The sequence below is a fragment of the Lepus europaeus genome, chromosome 22, assembly GCF_033115175.1.
Source record: "Lepus europaeus isolate LE1 chromosome 22, mLepTim1.pri, whole genome shotgun sequence".
Lineage (NCBI taxonomy): Eukaryota > Metazoa > Chordata > Mammalia > Lagomorpha > Leporidae > Lepus > Lepus europaeus.
The window spans coordinates 41,016,921-41,039,205 of NC_084848.1; the positions used below are offsets into that span (position 1 = coordinate 41,016,921).

Below are 22,285 nucleotides of genomic sequence, written 5' to 3' on the forward strand. Positions count from 1 at the left end.
GATCAACTTCCTGAAGCATTTTCCATATGTCTGCCTGCAGTAATTCCAAAGTTTCAGATCTTACGTGTAAGTCGTTGATCCATTTTGAGTTGCTTTTCGGATGTGGTGAGAGGGGGGTCTAGTTTCTTTCTCTTGTATGTCGATGTCTAATTTTCCCAGCAACATTTAGTAGAGACTTTCCTTTCTCCAATGCATGTTCTTGCTGCCTTTGTCAAAGACCAGCTGGCCGGCAGACATGAGGGCTTATTTCTGGGTTCTCTATCCTGTTCCCCTGTGCGGTTTACTTCCAGTTGCCTTACAGGACGTTTTAAAGTCAAGAGTTGTGATGCCTCTGGCTTCACTCTTTCTGCTTAGAATTGCCGTGGCTGTTGGGGAACTCCGGTGGTTTTCTGTGAGTTGTAGGATTGTTTCTATTTCTCTGGAAAATGCCACTGGTGTTCTGACTCCAGTGCATGAACTCCGTGGAGCACTCTGGGTGGTTCGGACATTTTAACAACACTGATGTCTCCAGTCCACGCACATAGGATGTTTTTCCATTTTTTTTGCATGTGCTTTTCAATGTCTTTCGTCGGTACTTTGTCTAGGAGTCCTTTCTGTCTCATCTTTTAAACAGGGCTTCCAGCAGGAGATCACACTAAACACCAACAAGATCGATCAGCTCATCGTGTTTGGGGAGCAGCTGATTCAGAAGAGCGAGCCCCTGGACGCTGTGTTGATTGAGGACGAGCTGGAGGAGCTCCACCGATACTGTCAGGAGGTGTTCGGCAGGGTGTCACGATTCCACCGGCGGCTCACCTCCCGCGCTCCAGTAAGCGCCACGCTGCCCGCACACGGCTCCTCGGCTGCTCCGAGTTTGACAGCCGGCTGGGTGTTCAGAGAATTGGGAATCCTGTCTTCTAATGGTGAACTGTGGTTTCATTTTTCAATTCAGAAAAAAAAATGCTACATCAAAGAATTTTATTTCCACTGTTACTAATACAGAGCCACAGATTCCCAGTACCCAGAAGAAAGGATGGTCTTGCTCCCGTTCACTGCTGTCAGTGTATTTTCCTCAGTACAGGGCCTTTCTGGCATATAGCAGTACCCCAAGAGTTTACTGATCCCGCTCTGGGTGTGACGACATTAGTAACTTGGGAACAGAAGAGGTACTTCAGAATGTCCATGGGAGAGGCCGGCACTGTGGCGTAGCAGGTAAAACTGCTGCCTGCAGTGCCGGCATCCCATATGGGTGCTGGTTAGAGTCCCAGCTGTTCCACTTCCGATCCAGCTCTCTGCTATGGCCTGGGAAAACAGTAGAAGATGGCCTAAGTCCTTGGGCCCCTGCACCTGTGTGGGAGACCTGGAAGAAGCTCCTGGTTCCTGGCTTCGGATCAGCCCAGCTCTGGCCATTGCAGCCACCTGGGGAGTGAACCAGTGGATGGAAGACCTCTCTCTCTCTCTCTGCCTCTGCCTCTCTGTAACTCTGCCTTTCAAATAAAAGAAAGAAATCTTGAAAAAAAGGTCCATGGGAAAATAGAATGAAAAGATTATTTTGGTGCAAAAGAATTTTTGAAATCTGCCCAGTTTTTTTCATAATATGCATTTTCTCTGAACTTTTGGAAGTCCTCTCATACGCGTGGGTTTAAAGTCTTTCAGACCAAACTCAATTTATCTTTTAATTGTATTTTCCACGACTACTTTGAAGCTGCCCTCATGTTTGCATTTTCCTGTATCTTAGTGTCTAGAAGCATTGAATATTTGTGCCTTTTGGTTATTTTGTTCTCTCCTTTGAAGTGTCAGATACACCCGTTTTCAAAAGGAACTCGGACATTCCCCGTGACAGAAGGGCCTTCTGAAAAGTTCACGTGGGATTTAGGCCGTCGCCTTTTTGTGCCAGAAGCAGTAATGGCCACCGTCCATTGTTATTTTCATTTTCTTTGATTGGCAGACGGAGGTCTTCCATCCTCTGATTCATTCCCCAAATGCTTGCAACAGCTAGGGCTGGGTCAGGCCAGAGCCAAGAGCCCGGGTTATTTGTGTCTGTTCTACCAGGGACCAAGCACTGGAGCCATCACCTGTTGCCTTCCACAGTACTCATTAGAAGTTGGTTTGGAAGTAGAGGAGCCGGGACCTGAACCCAGGACCTATGATATGGGAGTGGCAATCACGAGTGGTGACTCAGCCACTGCCCTAAGCACCTGCCCCTAACTCGGTTCTTTGGACAGACAGACGGTAACGCTGCTTCCATCGGCAGCAGCCTGGATTTGGTCTCATTCTAACCATTGGATCCTCCTGTGTAGGGCTTGGAAGATGAAAAGGAGACCTCTGAGAATGAAACAGACATGGAAGACCCCAGAGAAATGCCCTCCGACTCTTGGCGGAAAAGGGGGGAGAGCGAGGAGCCCCCATCTCCCCAGTCTCTCTGTCACCTGGTGCCCCCGGCGCCGGGGCACGAGCGGTCTGGCTGCGAGACCCCTGTCAGCGTGGACTCCATCCCCCTCGAGTGGGACCACACGGGTGATGTGGGCGGTTCCTCCTCTCACGAAGACGACGAGGAAGGTCCGTACTACAGTGCACTCTCAGGTAACGGCCGGGTTCCCAGAGCCCCTGCAGTCGACCCGTGTGGCTGTGTTAGTGGCGCTCAGCCCACCCAGCCAGGTCTCAATGACGAGGAGGCCAGACCGCGGCTGACCCAGCCTTTGGGGCGTCCCGGGTTTGTCCTGCCCACCTCTTGACTTTTGGCTCAATCCTGCTGCAGGCGGAAGGACAGGAGAAACAACCAGAATTCACATCTGGACGTGTAAGGGTGTTCACTGATGGCCCTGGCTGTTGGGGGGCTCCTCAGTGAACCCTGCAGAGTAGCAACAGCCTGAACTGCATACAGCCCCTCCCCCCCCCCCCCCACTGCCAACAGCCAGGACGTGGCTGGGGGAGAAAATGCTTTTGGTTCTGCAAAAGGTCTTCTAATCGGAAAGATCCAGAGGGGGTGTTTCCTCCTTCCAGCTGACAATGTGTTAACTTGACCTTAGGCATGGATCTCACCGGCACCGCCAGTGAGGAAAATGACATTGTTCTCTTTCAGATGTAGAAATCCCCGACAATCCTGAGGCCTATCTTAAAATGACCACAAAAACTTTGCAAGCGTCTTCTGGTAGGCCCCTGCCCGTGCATGTGTCTCAACATGGCAGCATCCTGTGGCGCACACTGCATCCTAAACCTCGCTCCCGTGTCCTGTCTGCCCTCTGCCTTCCGTGGACACCATGCGCCTCGGTCCTCGTGTCATGGTGTATTCACACTGCCGTACTCACCATCCCCGCGTGTTCCCTGCCAACCCTGCCGAGCCACAGTGCTCCAGCGCTGGCCCTCTCCCCGCCCTCAGGCCTGTGCAGAAGGAATTTTCCATGGTGCCTTTCTTGGTTCTTTATTTATTTATTTATTTTTTTTTTTTTTTTTGCTCCATCTAACGGACGCCCTTTGGCATGGCCAAGCTTTCTTCATGGTGGCTTGGTTTGGAATGGGTTCCTTGCTTTGGGTGATCTCCCGGGAGGCAGGTGGGTGGGCAGGAGTGGGGGTACCGTAGCCTTTGGCACAGAAAAAGAAATTGTCCTTACCTTGACATACAACTCTGCTCTTTCTCCTCCGGCCCGTCCCCAGCGCAGTGGTAGGGAGAGCCACGAGTGGCCCTTTGCTTCCCAAGCCCCTGTTGACATTCACTCTCCCTTTCCCTGCTGTCCTGTGTGGCCCTCTGTCCTGTTGGCCACCAGCCTGGCCTTGCAGCCCTGACCTCTCAAGACCCCAGCTCCCAATGCCACCTCATCCCACAGCAAATCATCACCTGTTGTGCTCCATTGTGAAGCCATCTAGTGAAGACGCAGTGTTGCTCGGTTGCATGACTCCCATCTCATCCCCTCTGGAACGTACTGACATTTTGCAAACACGCATGCTTTGCAAGGAAAGCTGCAGAATTCATCTTGACTCTGTAACCTGACGCCATGTTACTCATGACCTGTTTTTTTTTTTTTTTTTTTTTTTTTAATGTCACTAAATATGAATCCTGTGGGGAGAGAGAACGCAGCCTCACTCGCTGCCCTTTGTTTCAGGTAAATCCATTTCTGACGGCCACTCGTGGCTTGTTCCAGACAGCCCGTCCTGCCCCAAGCATCGTTACAAACAGATGGAAGGTGATAGGAGTGGACCGCCCGTCCCCTCAGACTCCAGCACTCCTTATAAACCAGCCTATGTGAGTTTGGACCCCATTGGGAATATACCCCAAGCACGTGGTTAGTAGCTAACATTTTTAAGAGAGAGATGTTTCTGTAAACTGTGCGGGCTCAGTCCCCAGGCATGTCTTGTGTTGGTTCTCCCCTGGTGAGTTGTCCATACCTCATTAGCGGTAGAGATGGCTTTGAATTCATAACCTTCCTGGTTTGTGTGTATTGATATTGATAAAACAATAATTACTACTGGGAAGAAGCTAAGTGACAACTTCCTGAACTCTCCTGAGCCCCCAACCTTTGTTCTGTTTATCTCTTGACCACACATCCTGTTCAAGAAATGACAGCTCCATATTCAGATTTGCTGGTGTGGTGTGCTGTGCTGGACGTGGGTTGGATTCCTGGCCACACCAGTAAATTACCTCTCCTTGCCTCTGTGGCTGCTTCTCACCTGAGGATGAGTCTACCTCACGTAGTTGTTGTTAGCATTAGTGGGTATGGCTGGCGCCACGGCTCAATAGGCTAATCCTCCACCTGCAGTGCCAGCACACTGGGTTCTAGTTCCAACTGGGGTGCCGGTCCTGTCCTGATTGCTCCTCTTCCAGTCCAGCTCTCTGCTGTGGCCCGGAAGTACAGTGCAGAATGGCCCAGGTCCTTGGGCCCTGTACCCGCATGGGAGACCAGGAGGAAGCACCTGGCTCCTGGCTTCAGATCAGCACAGCGCACCGGCTGCAGCACGCTGGCCGTAGCGGCCACTTGGGGAGTGAACCAATGGAAAAAGAAAGCCCTTCTCTCTCTCTCTGTCTAACTCTGCCTGTCAACAAAAAAAAAAAAAAAAAAAAAAAGAAAGAAAGAAAGAAAGAAAAGAAAAGAAAAGAAAAGAAAAGAAAAGAATCAGGGGTACCAGGATGCTTCAAAAGTTCATGAGAAGTAAAGCCAAAAGTATGTTTTGGTGCAAAGTATTTTGAAATCCATGCATAGGCAAAAAAAAAAAAAAATCCATGCACAGGCAAGGTCTTCAAAAAGTTCATGGAAAATATGTCTTATGGGAAAACCTACGTGTGGTACAGTAGGCACCAGAAGGAATTTAAATGTCTTATCACTCCAGTCTCCGGGATTCAGTGCACTGAGTTTAGGTAAAAGGCCCTTAGAAGCAGCAGTGGTCAGCGTTGCTCCTGTTGCCGCATTGGCCTGTGGTTGTTTCAACAATGACTGTGCCTTCTTCCACCCACCTCCCTTGGGTGACACGAGTTCCTGGCCTGCCCTGGCAACACAGCTGCAGGGGCAGCCTAGGGTTCATTGTTGGCCACGGATCACTCTCAGTACAGAGAATTGGAGAGGAGGGAGTGGAAGTTCAAGCTACTTGCCTTCCAGTGCCGACTGCAGACAACCCAGCAGCCGCTGCTGCATAGCTGGGGGAAGTTCTGCCTTCACGTATCAGATCCGAGTCATTTGATAGCGGGTTGTCCATACCCAACTGGGAAACTCTTCCTCTTGCTTATTAGCAAGCACTTGTCATTTCTAGCTTGTCCCTCCCTCTATGGCATGGAGCAAGTTTGGGGCGAGAGACCTGACTGCCGGATGGCATCCCAACCCCGTGTGGTTTGGCTTCTCTCGGAAGTCACTCCTGTGTCCCTCCCCTGGCCAGTTTCCAAACTCAGCCCTTTCACTGGGTCTGAAACGTTGGGTCTTCATTGCACACAATCATCTGAACACAATCTGAAGAACACATGGCTCTTCTTTTTTTAATTTTTAAAATTTATTTGAAAGGCAGAGTTACATGGAGAGGGAGAAAAGGAGAGAGAGAGCGAGCGAGCGAGCGAGCAATCTTCCATCTGCTGTTTCACAACGGCCAAGGCTGGGCCAGGCCAAAGCCAGGAGCTTCTTCCAGGTCTCCCACATGGGTGGCGGGGGCCATCTTTTTGCTGCTTTCCCAGGCGCATCAGCAGGGAGCTGGATCTGAAGTGGAGCAGCCGGGACTGGAACCGGTGCCCATATGCGATGCCGGTGCTATAGGCCAGGGCTTAACCTGCTGAGTCACAGCACTGGCCCCAGCATGGCTTCCTAGAAGAGGGCCATGTATTTTTGGAAAGGCCTGCGATAACAGCACAGTTGGCTCTGTGATAACAGGAGTTAGTGCGTGCAGTAAGAGAGAAAACACTTGACAACGAAGGACCCTGGGAGGCGCCTTTGTCCTGGTGATCGCACCAGCCGCCTCTGCAGAGACGTGGGGAAGGTCAGCTACAGACACGGGGAAATGAACGGGCAGCACAGTCCGTCGCTGAGCTCCCCAGCGGCTACAGCGTCTTTGGTGTGGTCCTGATGCGATGTCGGGAAGCAGGCACGGGAAACGGGCTGCATGTCTCCTCGGCTGGCTCCTCCTGGGGCCGCTGCGAGGCTCCCCGCCTGCCAGGGCACTGAGTAATGACCAGCGGGCTACCCTCCCAACAGCAGGACCCCATATCTCTGCTCCTTGCTTGCTCAAGTGAACCCAGTTATTCACATAACTTTTAAGATCTACAGATTCTACAGATTGTTAACATAAAACTTGATTCCATCTAGGTGAAGCTGCTGTTACGTCCAAGTGCCGACGGTGGCAAAGAAGGCCCAACAGTCTTGAATGGCAGCCGACAGCCGGAAGATGAGAGAGGCGCAGGTGTAACAGGACAACAGCCAGGTATGCCTGCCTGGCACGCGTCAGGAGAGGCGCAGTGTGGGGGGATTGGGGCTTAACTGGGCATTGTCACAAGTGCTTGCTCAGCAGAATATGAGTCAGGAATTGACCAACTCTATATAAATTCTCAAGACTGCTGAACTCGCCCAGGCACAGGCAGTGTCATGCTCCACTCAGCTACCAGCCCCTAGGAACAAGTTCCTGTGCTGTCAGTGTCGATTTGGAAACAATTGTTGAAACACTGAGCCTCCTACGAGGAAGCCTCATGTGTTTAGTGACTTCATCGGAGTGTCCAGTGTCAGACCAGAGAGGATCAGAGAGTAGCCCCGGGCGAAATCACGCCACCAGACCTACACCGAAGACCAGAGAGAAATCGCGCTGACCACCAGCACGGACCGAACTGCTGGACTTGAGACCAGAGCACATCCTAGCAACTTGTGGGCTGCCCGCCAGCCTTCACGGGCCGCCTCCTCCCCTGTGCTCCGCTGTGCCAGGAGAAAGAACTCCAAACCCAGACCTCCTGCAAAGAGCACCCCTGCAGCCTCTCGTCACCCTGCCCCCTCCTCAGATAGAAGTCTACGCATCTGTTTGCGTGCTGGCCCTTTTTAAATTGGAGCCTTTTTCCCTCCCCAGGCACCTTCGACAGCTGGGAGCGGATTCAAGCACAGGAGCTTCACGGCAAACTCAGAATGAAACAGAGCTTGCGGCAGCTCAGCTCTGACATCAGCAGCGTCGCCGCGTGGCTGGCCAACACCGAAGCGGAGATGGAGACGCTGCAGACGGCAGAGCCGCCCTCTGACGTCCAGGAAATGGGGCTCCGAGTGCGGAGGCTGCAGGTGAGTCTGGTGGGAGCGCACGCTAGGGTAGCACCGCGCCGACAGCAAAGCAAACAGGCGCACGGTGCAGGTGGTGTGTGGTAGGTCAGTCTCTCCCAATTCTCTTCTGCCACTGCCAAGGACATGGTTGCAGGTTTTTGTCCTCATAGGAACCAGTGTCTACAATAATCCTAAAATCCAGAGCAACCCTGGAAAGGGCGGCTCGGGTCCCCATTGCTGGGCTGATCTGGTGTCTGAGGTTGGAGGTGTTGGCGGCCACCACCAGGGAGTTCAAAACCACCCTCCCAAACTGTGAGCAAAGCTGCAGGCAAGACTTGAGGTGCAGCCTTCCTTGGAAAGAGCGGGGGCGGGGGGCACCGTGGCTCACTTGGTTAATCCTCCACCTGTGGTGCCAGCACCCCACATGGGTGCCGGGTTCTAGTCCGAGTTGCTCCTCTTCCAGGCCAGCTCTCTGCTGTGGCCCGGGAGGGTAGTGGAGGATGGCCCAAGTGCATGGGCCCTGCACCCGCATGGGAGACCAGGAGGAAGCACCTGGCTCCTGGCTTCGGGTCGGCGCAGCGCCAGCCGTGGCGGCCATTTGGGGGATGAACCAATGGAAGGAAGACCTTTCTCTCTGTCTCTCTCTCTCACTGTCTAACTCTATCTGTCAAATAAAAAATAAAAAAAATCGGAGTTGGGGAAAACCAGTGTCCCCACTGCTGGGTGCTGTGGCCCGACCTGGACACCCACGTACATCACCAGTCTGGGCCCCTCTGGAATTGCGTGGAGATGCTCGCTGTATACCGAGCATCGCCTGAGCTCCTGAGACCCAGAGCAGGTGCCTTGGGGTATCCAGGCACTGCTCATACTTGTAGTTTTCTGAGGGTGCTCACTGAGGGACAGGTGCAGAATGACTACGTACACTTTATCCGGAAGGCTTTTCATCGGGTCCAGAAGCCAGACACAGAGGGGCCGTGGACGTCAGCAGAGCCTTTGTGTGTGTCTGGTCAAGTCGCCCGCCTGCAGGCAGGCCTCTGCTCTAGGGCCCCGCCGGCCAAGTTCATGGCCTTGTAGGGCAGCTCGCTCAGCTGACGCCTCCCAGCCAGTCACAGGCGAGGCTGCCCTTGCTTGGGAGAGAGTGCGCACGGATCCGTTCCCTGCCGAGGGTCACAATGCGGCCCTCCTCTGTTTTCGGAGTGCCTAACCAATCTTTTCCCTCTGGGGTAGGAGATAGTAAAGGCCTCTGACACCTACAAGGCGTTGCTGGACTCTGTGCACGGGAGCAGCCAGGAGTCTCTGCCCAGCGAGAGCGCCGAAGCGGCCGAGCTCCAGAGCAGGCTGCAGCAGCTGCGCGAGCGCTGGGACGCGGCCCAGGGCGCAGTGGACAGCTGGCGCGCGGGCCTGCGACAGTCGCTCATGCAGTGCCAGGTACGCTGACTCAGCCCCAGCCCCCGCCCCGAGCTGCACCCAAGGCCCGGGCCCCGGCAGCAGCCGGCCCGGGAGACAGGACAGGCGGATATTTTTAACTTTGACGCAGCCAAGCGTGACTTGTGTTAAGGAGCAGGCTGGCTTTGCCGTGTGTTTCCGGAGAGACCCTTCCCCACCCACCCCGTCATCCCAGAAACCCGATGCTCACCCACACCCATACCCCTCCTGCAGTTGGCTCCAGCGAGGGTCTCAGCGCTGCCCGCTCTCTGCCCCCCTGCCAGTCAGTAAGGAGACCTGGCTCCAGGATACAGCAGCACTTCAAGCTGATCTACAAATCACTGACCCTCCCAGACCTCAGTTTTCTCATCTGAGAAATGGGGATTTTAGTGCTCACCACCCGCCTACTTTTTAGGACTAAATGAGATGGAGCGTATTCTTAGCCCAGTGCTAACACGTGAGTGCTTGACACACATGAGCTCTGCCCTGCCCATCAGCGCTGACCCCATCATGGCCTGCCCTGACCTGTCCTGTTAGGCTCTCTCCCTTAGCCCCTGTGTCCAGTGCATCTTACAGCGACAGGTGTGGTGGTCACCTGAACATCCCACCGAGGCCTCCCCAGACCGTGCCGAGTGTGCCTGCTCGCCTTCCCAGCATTCCCCACACCCCTCCTCATGCCAGGGCCATGTCATTCTCCGGCTGAGACAAGAAGGGCCAATGACTGTGCCGGGCTCGGGACAAAAGGCTGCTTCCGCCACGGTCCCTACAAAGCAGGTGACGCTGCTATGTTGTGTTTGAAGGACTTCCACCAGCTGAGTCAGAACCTACTGCTGTGCTTGGCCAGCGCTGAGAGCCGGAGGCAGGAGGCTCATGTCGCCGACCCCAAGGCCGACCCCCAGGTTCTCCTGGAGTGTCAGAGGAAGCTGATGGTGAGTGCTTCCCTGGGGGCCTCTGTCCACCCCATCCCCGCCCCGCCACGGCTAGGAGGACAGACTGTACTTGGAATTCGGGGGCCTGATCCCCTCGTGTGATGCTGGGCAGTGGCGGGGAGACGGCCTGTGTGCTCCAGTGGGCCGTGTGGCTCAGCTGTGATGGCTGGTAGCTTAGGTATAGTAACTGCATTTCCCAACGAACGTGTTTTCCATGCAAGCGGCAGAGCTCCTGCATCAGCCAGCCCCACCCAGCGTTTCTGGAGCAGCGATGGGTAATGTTTGTGACTGCACACCTGTGGGCATCTACAGTTAGAAGACTTGCAGGGCTGAAGCTCCAGGGTCCAGAGTGAGGCATCGAGACGCTTAGGAACTGGGGACCCAGTTGTGTGCACCTGCCGATGGAATAGGAGGAGTGTTTTCCCCTCGCAAATACTGCGCGCTATGCAGCTGGGACAGACTTATGTAGGTTTCTCCATCCACGATAGAAATGTCTTTCTGGAGGAGAGTTGTGTCTTCATGTGTTTATTGCACTTGTAGATAAGGGTGGAGCCAGTATCCTCCCTGTACTCAAGGTGACTTTGTTATCTACAAATATGTGTGTGGCTTAATTTCAAATATTTTAAAATTACTTGTTTTAGCCATTTATTTATTCTTTCAAAAACGACCACTCTCACTGAAAGCTGCATTTTTTTAAAGATTTATTTATTTGAAAGGCAGAGTTACAGAGAGGCAGAGAGAGAGAAAGTCTTCCACCCTCTGGTTCACTCCCCAGATATCTGCAACAGATGGAGATGTGCCGATCTGAAGCCAGGAGCCAGGAGCTTCTTCCAGGTCTCCTACCTGGGTGCAGGGGCCCAAGGACTTGGGCCATCTTCTACTGATTTCCCAGGCCATAGCAGAGAGCTGGATGGGAAGTGGAGCAGCCGGGACTCGAACCGGCGCCCATATGGGATGCCAGCACTGCAGGCAACAGCTTTACTTGCTATGCCACAGTGCCAGCCCCCAGCCATTTATTTTATTTTATTTTATTTTTTATTTATTTTTTTGACAGGCAGAGTGGACAGTGAGAAAGAGAGACAGAGAGAAAGGTCTTCCTTTGCCGTTGGTTCACCCTCCAATGGCTGCCGTGGCCGGCGCACTGCGGCTGGCGCACCATGCTGATCCAAAGGCAGGAGCCAGGTGCTTCTCCTGGTCTCCCATGGGGTGCAGGGCCCAAGCACTTGGGCCATCCTCCATTGCACTCCCAGGCCACAGCAGAGAGCCAGCCATTTATTTAAAAAAAAATTCTTATGCTGGAATCTTTGTAGCCCCTCCCCCACCCCACAGAGCCACAGGGTCCAACAGAACTCTCTGCTCTGATGGGAACGTTCTACATTGGCACCAACCGCGGCAACCATCCTAGCTCAGCAACAAAGAGAGGTCCCATGCGGTACCCACCAAGCTCCCACGGCGACTGTGGCTGAAATCTTCCGCTTCACTTTACTTGATTAAATAGCCTTGTATGTCAGTGGCTACCACATCGGGCAGGGCAGCGAGCAAGACAGCCACCCTCAGCACTTCAGCCGACTTGCCTCATGCAAAGTCCACGTGTCCACGTACTTGAGCCGCTGTTTTTCGATTATTTCAGAATTTCCCTGGCTTCCTGCCATAGGTGAGGGTCAGATCTTCCCACAGCAGCCCCCTCACTTCTCTCCTCCAATGTTCCGTGTCTACGTTATCTTCAGAGCAAGGCAATAAGAGCTAGGGCTGAAGACTAACCTACTGGCTACCTAAACAGTGCTGAACCAGAAGCCACAGATAGGAACGTAGAAGGTTCTGGAGTGGAGCACTACCCCCTGTTCGTCCCAGAACTTCGCAGGCACCGGGAAAGCCTCCACTGGCCACACCAGCTTCCCTGTGGACAGCTGTTTGACACACTTTGTTAACGTTTTCAGCAACTGGAGAAGGAGCTAGTGGAACATGAGCCACAAGTGAGCTCCTTACGGGAGATTGCCGACAGCCTCCTCGTTAAGGGGCCCGGGGAAGACTACATCGAGGCCGCGGAGAAGGTCCATGTCATTGAGAAGAAGCTCCAGCAGCTACTGCAGCAGGTGGCCCAGGACCTGATGTCCCTGCAGGGAAGCCAGGTGAGTCCACTGTGGCTCTCACACGCCCAGACTCAGCCAGGACAGCGATGCCTCTGCCTTGCCGTGGGAGGCGCTCTGGGTGGGTGCAGGGGCCCAAGGACCTGCGCCATCTTCCACTGCTCTCCCAGGCCACAGCAGAGAGCTGGATCCGAAGTGGAGCAGCTGGGACTCGAATCGGCACCCATGTGAGATGCCCGCTAAGCCACAGTGCCGGCCCAGTTAAAAAGTTTATGTTAGTGCAAAAACTGACGTCATGTACAGATCTTTCATCCAACACATTTTGGATGAACATTCTGGAGATACCTCATGCACACGGGTTTCAAAATGTTTCTCCACCAACAAGAACTTGTCTTTTAACTGCATTTTCCCCACACTTCTTTCCTGCTTCCCACCCGAGACAAGACTGTCAGGGTGACCGCATGATTGGGTAGTGGCCTGTGCTGCACTCGCTGCCCGGGGAACCTGCCTCCATGTCTCCCTTGCTGCTGCTCAACACGGTCTCCCCAGGGTGCCACGGGCTTCAGAGGCCGGTGGTTGGCCTTGCCTTGGTTACGGTCTGGGGAAAGCCTCTGTTCTGAGGAGCAGGGAAGGTGAACTAGAGAGAGAGATGGCAGCTGGGCCCCGATTCCTGCAGAACCTGCAGGGAGCCCATTTTCACACTCCTCTGGGAGTCTGATAGTGGACAGGCTAAGGATATTGAATGCATTTTCCAAGGACCCTATTCTGCTCCCCTGACCTGAACCTCCCGGGTGTGTGTTTCAGACGCAGGACCCAGCCCTGCCTGCTGTCGACGAGGTGGACTCGGGCCAGCAGCCTCCGGCAGCGTCCGTGCCAGCTCCCCGGGCGAGGGTAAGAGCCCCCTCCTGCTGGGATAGCCTCAGTGGTCTCTGTGGAAGCTCCTGAGATGGCCCACATTAGGCAGATGCCCCACGGCGGTAGAGATCTGCTCTAACCCGATCCACAGAGAAGCTAACTCCAGGGATTCAATACCTCAGAGCCGAGCTGAGGGCCGCGTCCTGGGCCGTCGCTCTCCTTTGGGTCACGGTAAGGAAGAGGACAGCCCTCGTAATACTGGCACAGAGGTTCCAGATTTCTCCTGTGGACACAGACCGAGGATGCCCTACCTTGTCGGCTTTAATCTCGGAAGACATCTAAGGAGCTTGAAAAAAATGGATAGGAAATGAAAAGCAGGAAAAATACTAGGTGTATACTTCCATTTTTTGAGGCCAAAACTTTTTTCTTTTTCTTTTCTTTTTTACTTAAAAGAGTTAGAGAGAGGAGAGGCAGATAGAGAGGTCTTCCATCCGCTGGTTCACTCCCCAACTGGCCTCAATGGCCGGAACTGCGCTGATCTGAAGCCAGGAGCCAGGTGCTTCTTCCAGGTCTCCCACATGGGTGCAGGGGCCTAAGGACTTGGGCCATCCTCCACTGCTTTCCAGGCCATAGCACAGAGCTGGATGGCAAGTGGAGCCAGCCGGGTCTTGAACAGGCGCCCACGTGGGATGCTAGCACTTCAGGCCAGGGCATTAACCTGCTGTGCCACAGCGCCAGCCCCATTCAAACTTATTTTTTCAACTCTGTTTCCTGCGAACTGTCTGAAGCACCTTTGTCTATCCGAGGAAGGACGGGTTTGTCGCGGATGGGACAAAACCGTCTCCAAATACTAATTGGCCCCTGTTGTCCCGCAGCTGGGAGCGGAGAAGACCACACGCGGCAGGAAGGAGGCAGACAGCAGGTACCGTCCTCACGGGCTCAGCCCGAGTGCCCCCTGCTGTGCCCGCCCCTACACACCAGTCCCGCCAGTGCCACGATCCTGGGGTTGAAATCTGGTTTTGTTCTTTCCTTTGGAACGGGCTGGGCTTCTCTTCCAAAACTGAACCCCCTAGCTCTTGGCCCCGTCTCCACCGCAGGCCCTGGGTTTCTTCCTTGACTTACGCAAGGACTCAGGGGCCGCCCGCCCTGAACAGCCCCGCCCTGTCTCTCTCCCGGCAGGGTGCCCGGCCCCGGCAGCTCCCGGCCACAGCGCTCCTTCCTCGCCCGCGTGCTGAGGGCAGCGCTGCCCCTCCAACTGCTGCTGCTGCTGCTGCTGCTCCTGGCCTGCCTGCTGCCCTCCTCCGAAGAGGACTACAGCTGCACCCAGGCCAACAACTTCGCCCGCTCCTTCTACCCAATGCTGCGGTACACCAACGGGCCGCCCCCTACCTAGGAGGCTGGGGGCCCCTGCAGCGCCCCACATCAACCTGTTGACCTCGGGGGACCAGCTCATGGCCCCAGACCAGTCTGTGAGCGACTGTGGGCACTGGCAAGGTCCAGGGACCCGCTGCGGAAGCCTCCTCCTGGACTTGTGCAGAGTGGGCGGCCAGCCCGCAGATGGACTTCCTCCTCTCCTCCAGGGGGCGCCTGTGCAGCCAGGGGCCCCAGGCACTCTGGCAACGCTGTTTGGTTTAGGGACTCTGGAAAGGGCAGTTTCCTGAGGAGCCAAGCACTTTGAGAATTCGGACTTCTCTGTAAAACAGCATTATCGTGGCTGCTGTGGTCGGTCGGCAGTGATGTGCACGCCGTCTGTCTCCTAGCAACAAGCCAGCTTCGAAACAGTCCAGAAATTCCTGTACACCCTTAGCTGATGGATCAAACACAATCCTATTTCAAACGTTTAGAATCAGTTGTTCTCCAGTGACTATCCATTTCGAACTACAGGTTACATACAAACCGACACGTTCTGTTCAGTCCCTAGATCTCTTTTATATTGCTTCAAATTTTTAAAGAAATTATATTGCATGGATGTGGTTATTTGTGCATATTTTTTAACAATGCTGAATCTGTATGAATAATGTAAACTTTGATTTTTTTAAAGTCAGATTTTAGCTTGGGCTTTTGACTAGTGTACAGTAAATGCCAAACTACAGCCTCGGTAGGGATGTTTTTTGTAAGCTAATTTTCTAAGACTTTTCACATTTAAAGAGATGCTTCAGGTCTGGTATCACTGTTTGGCCAAAGGGGGGTTGGTGCTGAAACTTGAAGCTATTTGTGGTATGTAAGAATCAGATGTTTCTCATTAAAAAAAAAAAAAATTAGCCAGACTTCTCCTGTACTGGATTGTATTACAAAGCAGTTCAATGGCATGTTTAGTCTTCCAAAGAACAAAAGTTAAGTTTCAAACATTCAGATGAGAAGGAGCATTTATTCTCAACTGAAGTTTTATTTCTACTTACGTGCCTGGAAGTAGGAGCCTGAGACGTGTAAATTGCAGCATGAGTGACCCTCGCTGCCACAGCTGTTTCCATCCCAGCCCTCTCCAGACCCTCATGTGAAATGCCTGAGACCAGAAGGGTTTCAGAGTTTGGAACATTTGCACAGACATTATGAACTATCTTGGGAATGGGACCCATGTCTAAACATGAAACTCACCTTTTAAAAAAAAAAAAGATTTATTTATTTGAAAGTCAGTTACACAGAGAAAGGAGAGGCAGAGAGAAGTCTTCCATCCACTGGTTCACTCCCCAGTTGACCGCAATGGCCAGAACTATGCCAATCCGAAGCCAGGAGCCAGTAGCTTCCTCTGGGTCTCCCATGCGGGTGCAGGGGCCCAAGCACTTGGGCCATCTTCTACTGCTTTCCCAGGCCATAGCAGAGAACTGGATCAGAAGAGGAGCAGCCAGGACTAGAACTGGCACCGATATGGGATGCTGGCGCTTCAGGCCAGGGCATTAACCTGCTGAGCCACAGCACTGGCCCCACCTGTTTCATACACATAAATTCTGATATATGAAAACATTTTGAAATCCATGCAGTTTTTCATAATCTAGATTTTCCATGAACTTTTTGAAGACCTCACTATGCATGGATTTCAAAACTTTTTTTAATATTATATATCTGAAAAAATTAGAGATCTTCCATCTGCTGGTTCACTTCCCACATGGCTGCAACAGCCAAGGCTGGGCCAGGCCAAAGCCAGGAGCTAAGAGCTTCATCCACATCACCTATGTGGGTGACAGAGGGCCAAGCACTGGGGCCATCTTCCAGTGTCTTTTCCAGGCCATTAGCAGGGAGCTGGATCAGAAGTGGAACAGCCAGGATGAGAACCTGCGTCCAATGGGATGCCGGCATCACAGGAAGCAGCTTTACCCACTATGCCACAATGCCAGCCTCCAAAACTTTTTTTAAAAAATGTATTTTGAGAGTTAGGGAGGTCCTCCATCTGCTGGTTCTCTCCCCAGATGCCTGCAACAGCCAGCACTGGCCCAGGCCACCCACATAGAGATGTGGATGAAGTTCTTTGGCCTGGCCCAGCCTTGGCTGTTGTGGCTATTGTGGGAAGTGAGCCAGCAGATGGAAAATCTAACTCTTTCAAATATATAAATAGGAAAAAAGAAAATTCTGAAATCCATGCATAGTAGGGTCTTTAAAAAGTTCATGGAGGGGCCAGGCTGTGGCACAGGTTAATACTCTGCCTAAGGTGCCAGCATCCCATATAGCACCGGTTAAAGTCCCAGCTGTTCCTCTTCTGATCTAGCTCTCTGCTATGGCCTGGGAAAGCAGTGGCAGATGGTCCAAGTCCTTGGGCCCCTGCATTCGCATGGGAGACCTGGAAGAAGTTCCTGGCTCCTGACTTCGGATCAGCTCAGTTCCAGCCGTTGTGGCCAATTAGGGAGTGAACCAGTGGTTGGAAGACCTCTCTCTGTCTCTCCCTCTCAGTATAACTCTAACTCTCAAAATCTTTTAAAAATGAAAAGTTCATGGCAAACCTGGTTTATGAAATTTGCAAGGATTTCAAAGTGTTTTTGTATATTAGAATTTGTTTATGAAACACGGAGCTTCTTCTGGATCTTCCAGGTGGGTGCAGGGCTCAAGCACTTGGATCATCTTCCACTACTTTTCCAGGTGCATTAGCAGGGAGCTGGATGGAAGTGGAGCAGCCGGGACATGAACCAGCATCCACATGGGATGCTGGCATTGCAGGTGGTGGCTTAACCCCCTATGCCATAATGCCAGCTCCATTTTCAAAACTTTCTGTACCAAGCACAACTTTTTCTTCCTTGCATGCATTATCTACATAGCTTGAAGGCAATTTTATATAATTATTTTTAATAGTTTTGTGCCTGGAACAGGTATTTCGTCATGTGGAATTTTCCACTTGTGGCATCATACAGGTGCTCTAAAAGCTTTCAGATTCTGGAATAGTCCAGATTTTTGGATTAGGGCTACCAGACCTGTAACAGATACTCAAGTATGTGATGGGCAAAGCCTCCTACTTCCCACCTAAACAGAAAACGTCAGCGTGTCTCCTTCCTTGATGAGCAGTCACAGAAGCCGTCCTGCAGCCCCGGCACTCGGAATCCCCACTGACTACACAGTTTCATCCTGTCAAGCATAGACCCAGCACCAACGAAGCTCACCCTATATGAAACTGAGACTTTGAACATGGGGCTGGGCTCCTCCTGGGCCCGACACCCGTAAGATCCGTGCAGTTAACACGCCCTAGTGTGCAGGGACCGTGTGGAAAGTCTGTCTTCACTCTACCTTCAGTGTTTCAATGGTTACACTGACATACCACGAACCCTCCAAGCATTTTAATCACCTTTTCCACTGAAGACAATGATCCCAGAAGTGAAAGTGTTAAACTTCTCCTTTCAGTGGTCTGCTCCATTGTAGCCTTGAGGCAAAAGACAAAGTGTCTCCAAGATCTCCCACTCTGTCCAGACTTCAAAAAACAGAGGATGGAATAAAAATTCTGGCTCGAAAATGTTTGTGAAATCCATACGTAGCTTTTCTCATGAAGTTTGTGGAAACTGTATTATGAAAAAAGCTACGTGTAGGTTTTCAGGAAGTTATTTACACCACATCTTGTCACTTCACCTTCCCGTGAACTTCCTGAAACCCCTGGCATCCTCCCGTCCTCGGGAAGACGGTGCCGTGAGACCTCTCTGGCCCTGAAGGCGGGCCCCGGGGCCAGGCCAGGTGGGTGCTGCACTTCAGGGCCTCCTGGCGCACCCCGGCCTCACCTTCCTATGGAACAGCCTTCTCTGAGGCTGTCCTGAGGTTATCAAATCCTCAGAGGGCTCGGCAAACCCCACACAGATGCGAATCCAGAGCCGAATGCCAATGCCCAATGCCTCGCCTGCTCCCTCTAGTTCTCACACCCCGACACATGTTTTTAAACCAAAGTTATGAAAACCACTTTATTTATAGTCACATTAAACTCTGCAGCAGTTCTGTAGGCATGGAAAGGACACAGGGAAACAGGTCTGCATCTGCTCTCACACCGCAGCAGACGTTCACTTCTGGAAAGGCCCGCAGTTAAAGCTTGTGAATGGCACTCAGCGTATTGGACCAACGGTCAAAGCAGTTGTCTGAATAGATGACAAGGGACGGGCAACCGCCAGGCTCCGAGGCACACAGAAGCATTGAGCAATAGATGGGACCAGTATCCATGGCACTCAGACACCCAACCCAGAAAACACAAGTGCAAAACAACATTGATTAGCCAGTAAACAGGACCTGCTCTGGGCTGGCGTCACCAAGCCTTGGCTCGCCATCAAGTAACAGTGGCTGGCCCCAAGAGTAACATTCCCAGAATTTAAAAAAAAAAAAAAAGGCAGCTCTTTGATGTCAGTTAAAAGGTGAGAAGATGACCACTGTATCACCAGACAATGCGCCCCTTAGAGCTGCCACTTGAGCCAAAATTCCAGCGGATTTGCGAGCTCTAAGAATGAACAGCGTGTATCCTCACACAACAGTATACCAAACTCCACCAAGCAGCAGCAGTAGCGAAAAGATACAAGAGTTTTACAGGGGTAAGTGCACAACGAATGCACTCCAGCCAATGCAAGTGGGAGAGCAGTAATGGACAGGTGGAGAGGGGCGTGCCCCTGGGTTGCCGGCCTGGGTGGGAGGACAGAAAGAATACAATTCTCTTATTTCTTCTGTCTGTCATCGATGCTGTTCTAGAAAGGTTCATGCAGACCCCATTTAAGCTGGGAAGCTGGCAGTCCTAACCCTCCCCCTGTGAGACCGGTCAAGTAGCAGGTCAAACAGAAGCGAGCCTGGCCAGGCAAGCAGAAGACTCGAATTCCAAGCCCACCTTGGCCGTGGTAGTTTATGACCAAGCAGGTATCTGTGCTGCTCTGGGCTTTAATGTACACCTGCGTAGAAGATGGAGCTGGACTTCTCTGTTAGAGGTTTAGAAGCTGCTTCTGTGCCTGCATGGCCACAGCCGCCACACATGTCAGATGTGTATGATGGATGAATGCCGGGGATTAAGTGTGTTTTCTCTTCAGTTATTTTTTTTAGCGAGTTGAACTGCACGAGTATTTTCAGCACTGGACTTGGCCTGCCCGAGTTCACCAGCCTCTCTCACTCCCTCCATCATTGTGCTCAGCAAGTCTGCTCCCATGCTCCCAGGCTCCCAAGGCCAGAGCAGTAGAAGAGCAATTGTTAGGAGAATGCACTGTGAATGTGTGAGGCCCCAAGAGCGGTGTCTGGCACGTGGCAAATACTATGCAAGTGCTACTTTTAGGTACCAAATTACGTGTGTTTACCATTTTCTCTATATAATCTCTATGCTTTTCAAAAGATTTTTAGCAGCTTAGATGTGCCAGATCTCATTAAATAAAAGTACTTTGTTTCAAAATAGACCCAAAGATTGAAGGTTCCCCTTGAATTTAAAAAGATGTCAACATGTGCAAGATATAAATAAGAACCACTCCCTGCTTCCATGTGCTAGAAAATTCTACAATCACTTCAATTAAGCTTATAAATATACATATAAAATGTATATGAATCTATAAAATGGCACTGCCAAGAACTGGAAACTGATTTTTTTTTCCTTTACTAAATTCTAAAATAATTGGCCTTCCAGCTGACGTCGGAGGAGAGGTAACCCAGATAAAATGAACTCCCTGCAAAGCTTGGCTGATTTTGTACTGCTTTGTTTTGGATATGCTTAGGACTCCTCAAATGTGTCACCAGGCTGAGAGCTTTGTTCCTTCCTCAATTTTTCATGAAAAAAAAAAAAAAATCTCGTCAGGATTACTTCTGGGGTGGGGCTTCTGTAGTTAGTGCTGGTGAACAGCGGCCGGGCCGAGAGAACAGGGAGACTCAACTAGAAGAGAACGCACTGGGCAAACAGCCTGCTCCCTAGCGGCACTGTCCACGCTCATCTTCCTGAGGGCCAGGGCATGCCCAGGAGTCTGAGGACTCTGCAGGAAGAATATCCATGGTAACTACTTCATCATCATTGAAATCTGTCTATATGATCCCATGTAAGATCAAATCTCATTCATCTCCTACAAATAGGTTTTCCTTGTTTTTGTTTTTTTTTTTTTTAATGTTTATTTTCATCTACTTGAAAAGCAGAGTGACAGAGAGAAAGAAGAGAGAGGAGAGAGAGAGAGAATCTTCCACCTGCTGGTTCACTCCCTAAAAGCCCACTGGGCCAGGCCAGAGCTAGGAGCCAGGAACTCCATCTGGGGCTCCCACATGGGTGGCAGGGGCCCAGGTACTTGAGAAATCACCTGCAGCCTCCCAGGTGCATGAGCAGGGAACTGGACCAGAAGTGCAGCAGCCAGGACTTGAACTGGTGCGCCAGTGTGGGAAGCAGGTGTCCCACGCACAGTGCACCCCTGGCCACAAGGCCGGCCCCACTTTTCCTTCTGAAGTGATCACTTACAGATTAAATTGGAAGGAGGGAAACAAGCCCTGCTAGTCTAAGGGCTGACTGCTTGTTCTCACCTGCACACAGCAGCGGATTTTTGTTCCAACACCCAGTTTAATTCCTCTTTCCCGCTGTCAGTCCTCGTTTTCCTGATTCCTTTTAAAAACTGAACTTGAAGCAGCGAGACTCCTGCTTAGGCGAGCTGCCCTAGAGGAACGTGGGCTCTCTGGGAGGGCGGATGCCACCCTTCCACACACAGCACCTCCAAAGACGATGTGTGAAACAGAGCACGGTGAAAGGCCAACCTTTAAAATGAACATTTAGGATTTTCCTCACACTCAGAAATGGCAACGTGACGCACAAAACACACGTCACCTTTAAAGGGGGCATCGAGAGAAGGGAGGAGACACCGGGTTCCTCTGAGTGCGGGAGGAAGGGCTCCGGGCCAGCCCACACCAAAGCCACCCTGCGGGCACAGACCACGTTTCAACCGTCTACTTGCTCCTGACCCCAAGTAAAACACAGCCGTGGAGCACTAAGATGCCTGCGCCCACCTCAGAGCCCTGGCTCCCCTTCCGTGCCAGCTTCCTGCACACGCAGGCCTGGGAAGCCGTAGCGAGGGCTGGAGTACTGTGGTTCCTGCCACCCACGTGTGAGACCCCCAACTGAATTCCTGGCTCCCAATTCTGTCCCACCCCGACCAGGGGCTGTCCTGGGCTCTGGGGAGTGAAGTCGTGGATGGGAACTCTCACCCTCTCTTTCTCTCAAATAAATAAATAAACAGAATTTTTTTAAAAAACAAGAAAGGACACCCTGAACTGAGGGAGCCCTCAGGGTGGACTGACCCTGTGTCCCCAGCACACTGAGAGACCTGAGCCAAGACGACACGATCAAAAGTGTTAGGTAGCGAGTAAAAGCAGCAGCCTCCAGAATCATACAAGAACGTAACTAATGGCCACTGGCTGCCCTTGAACTGGAGTTCAATCGGGGGGTCTTCCTTGGGTGTGAGAAGTCAACCTAAAAAAATTCACTCCACTATATATTAATTAGGCAACGCTCACACCTCATTTGGCTTTTCTTATCTGTTAGTCTCTCTTAAAGCTCCAATCCACGGAATTTCACTGGCAAATCCACCGCCAGCCACTTCCTACTCTCCAGCTTCCCGCCCCTGTTCTAGAATTCTAGCCTGGCCCCGAGGAAACCCGCGCCCTGGACAACAGCGGCTCCCTGGGTCCCGTGCAGCCCGGTGTGTGTTTTGTGTACCGAGTCTTGCTAACGCTGTAATGCTGAGCCAGAGACTCATGACAAGCTCCTGAGGATACGGGTGTCGGCGTGTTCTAGAACTAGGTGCGTGTCCAAGCGTCTGAAACAGCCAGCTCAACTGTCAGTAACACGCCAATAGAAAAATGAAGAATTATTCAAAGCTTCACGATTGGAAACCAGCCTTCGTGACATTAAATTTCATCT

General features: G+C 52.1%; 1 protein-coding gene across 4 annotated transcripts in view; it reads left to right on the top strand.

Annotated features, from left to right (window-relative positions):
- Positions 1-15,305, top strand: part of SYNE2 (spectrin repeat containing nuclear envelope protein 2) — a 373,661-nt gene extending 358,356 nt beyond the window's left edge. For 2 of the 4 annotated variants that reach the window (XM_062181714.1, XM_062181716.1), the window contains exons 105-116: positions 614-808; positions 2,280-2,562; positions 3,062-3,130; positions 4,080-4,219; positions 6,756-6,870; positions 7,501-7,703; positions 8,910-9,110; positions 9,908-10,036; positions 11,974-12,165; positions 12,928-13,014; positions 13,854-13,900; positions 14,158-15,305. In XM_062181714.1, coding sequence (XP_062037698.1) covers positions 614-808; positions 2,280-2,562; positions 3,062-3,130; positions 4,080-4,219; positions 6,756-6,870; positions 7,501-7,703; positions 8,910-9,110; positions 9,908-10,036; positions 11,974-12,165; positions 12,928-13,014; positions 13,854-13,900; positions 14,158-14,371 — 1,875 coding nt within the window. In that variant the 3' untranslated portion in view covers positions 14,372-15,305. The remainder of the gene's footprint in view (positions 1-613; positions 809-2,279; positions 2,563-3,061; positions 3,131-4,079; positions 4,220-6,755; positions 6,871-7,500; positions 7,704-8,909; positions 9,111-9,907; positions 10,037-11,973; positions 12,166-12,927; positions 13,015-13,853; positions 13,901-14,157) is intronic. The other 2 variants (XM_062181715.1, XM_062181717.1) reach the window with 2 other exon arrangements.
- Positions 15,306-22,285: the final 6,980 nt, after the last annotated feature.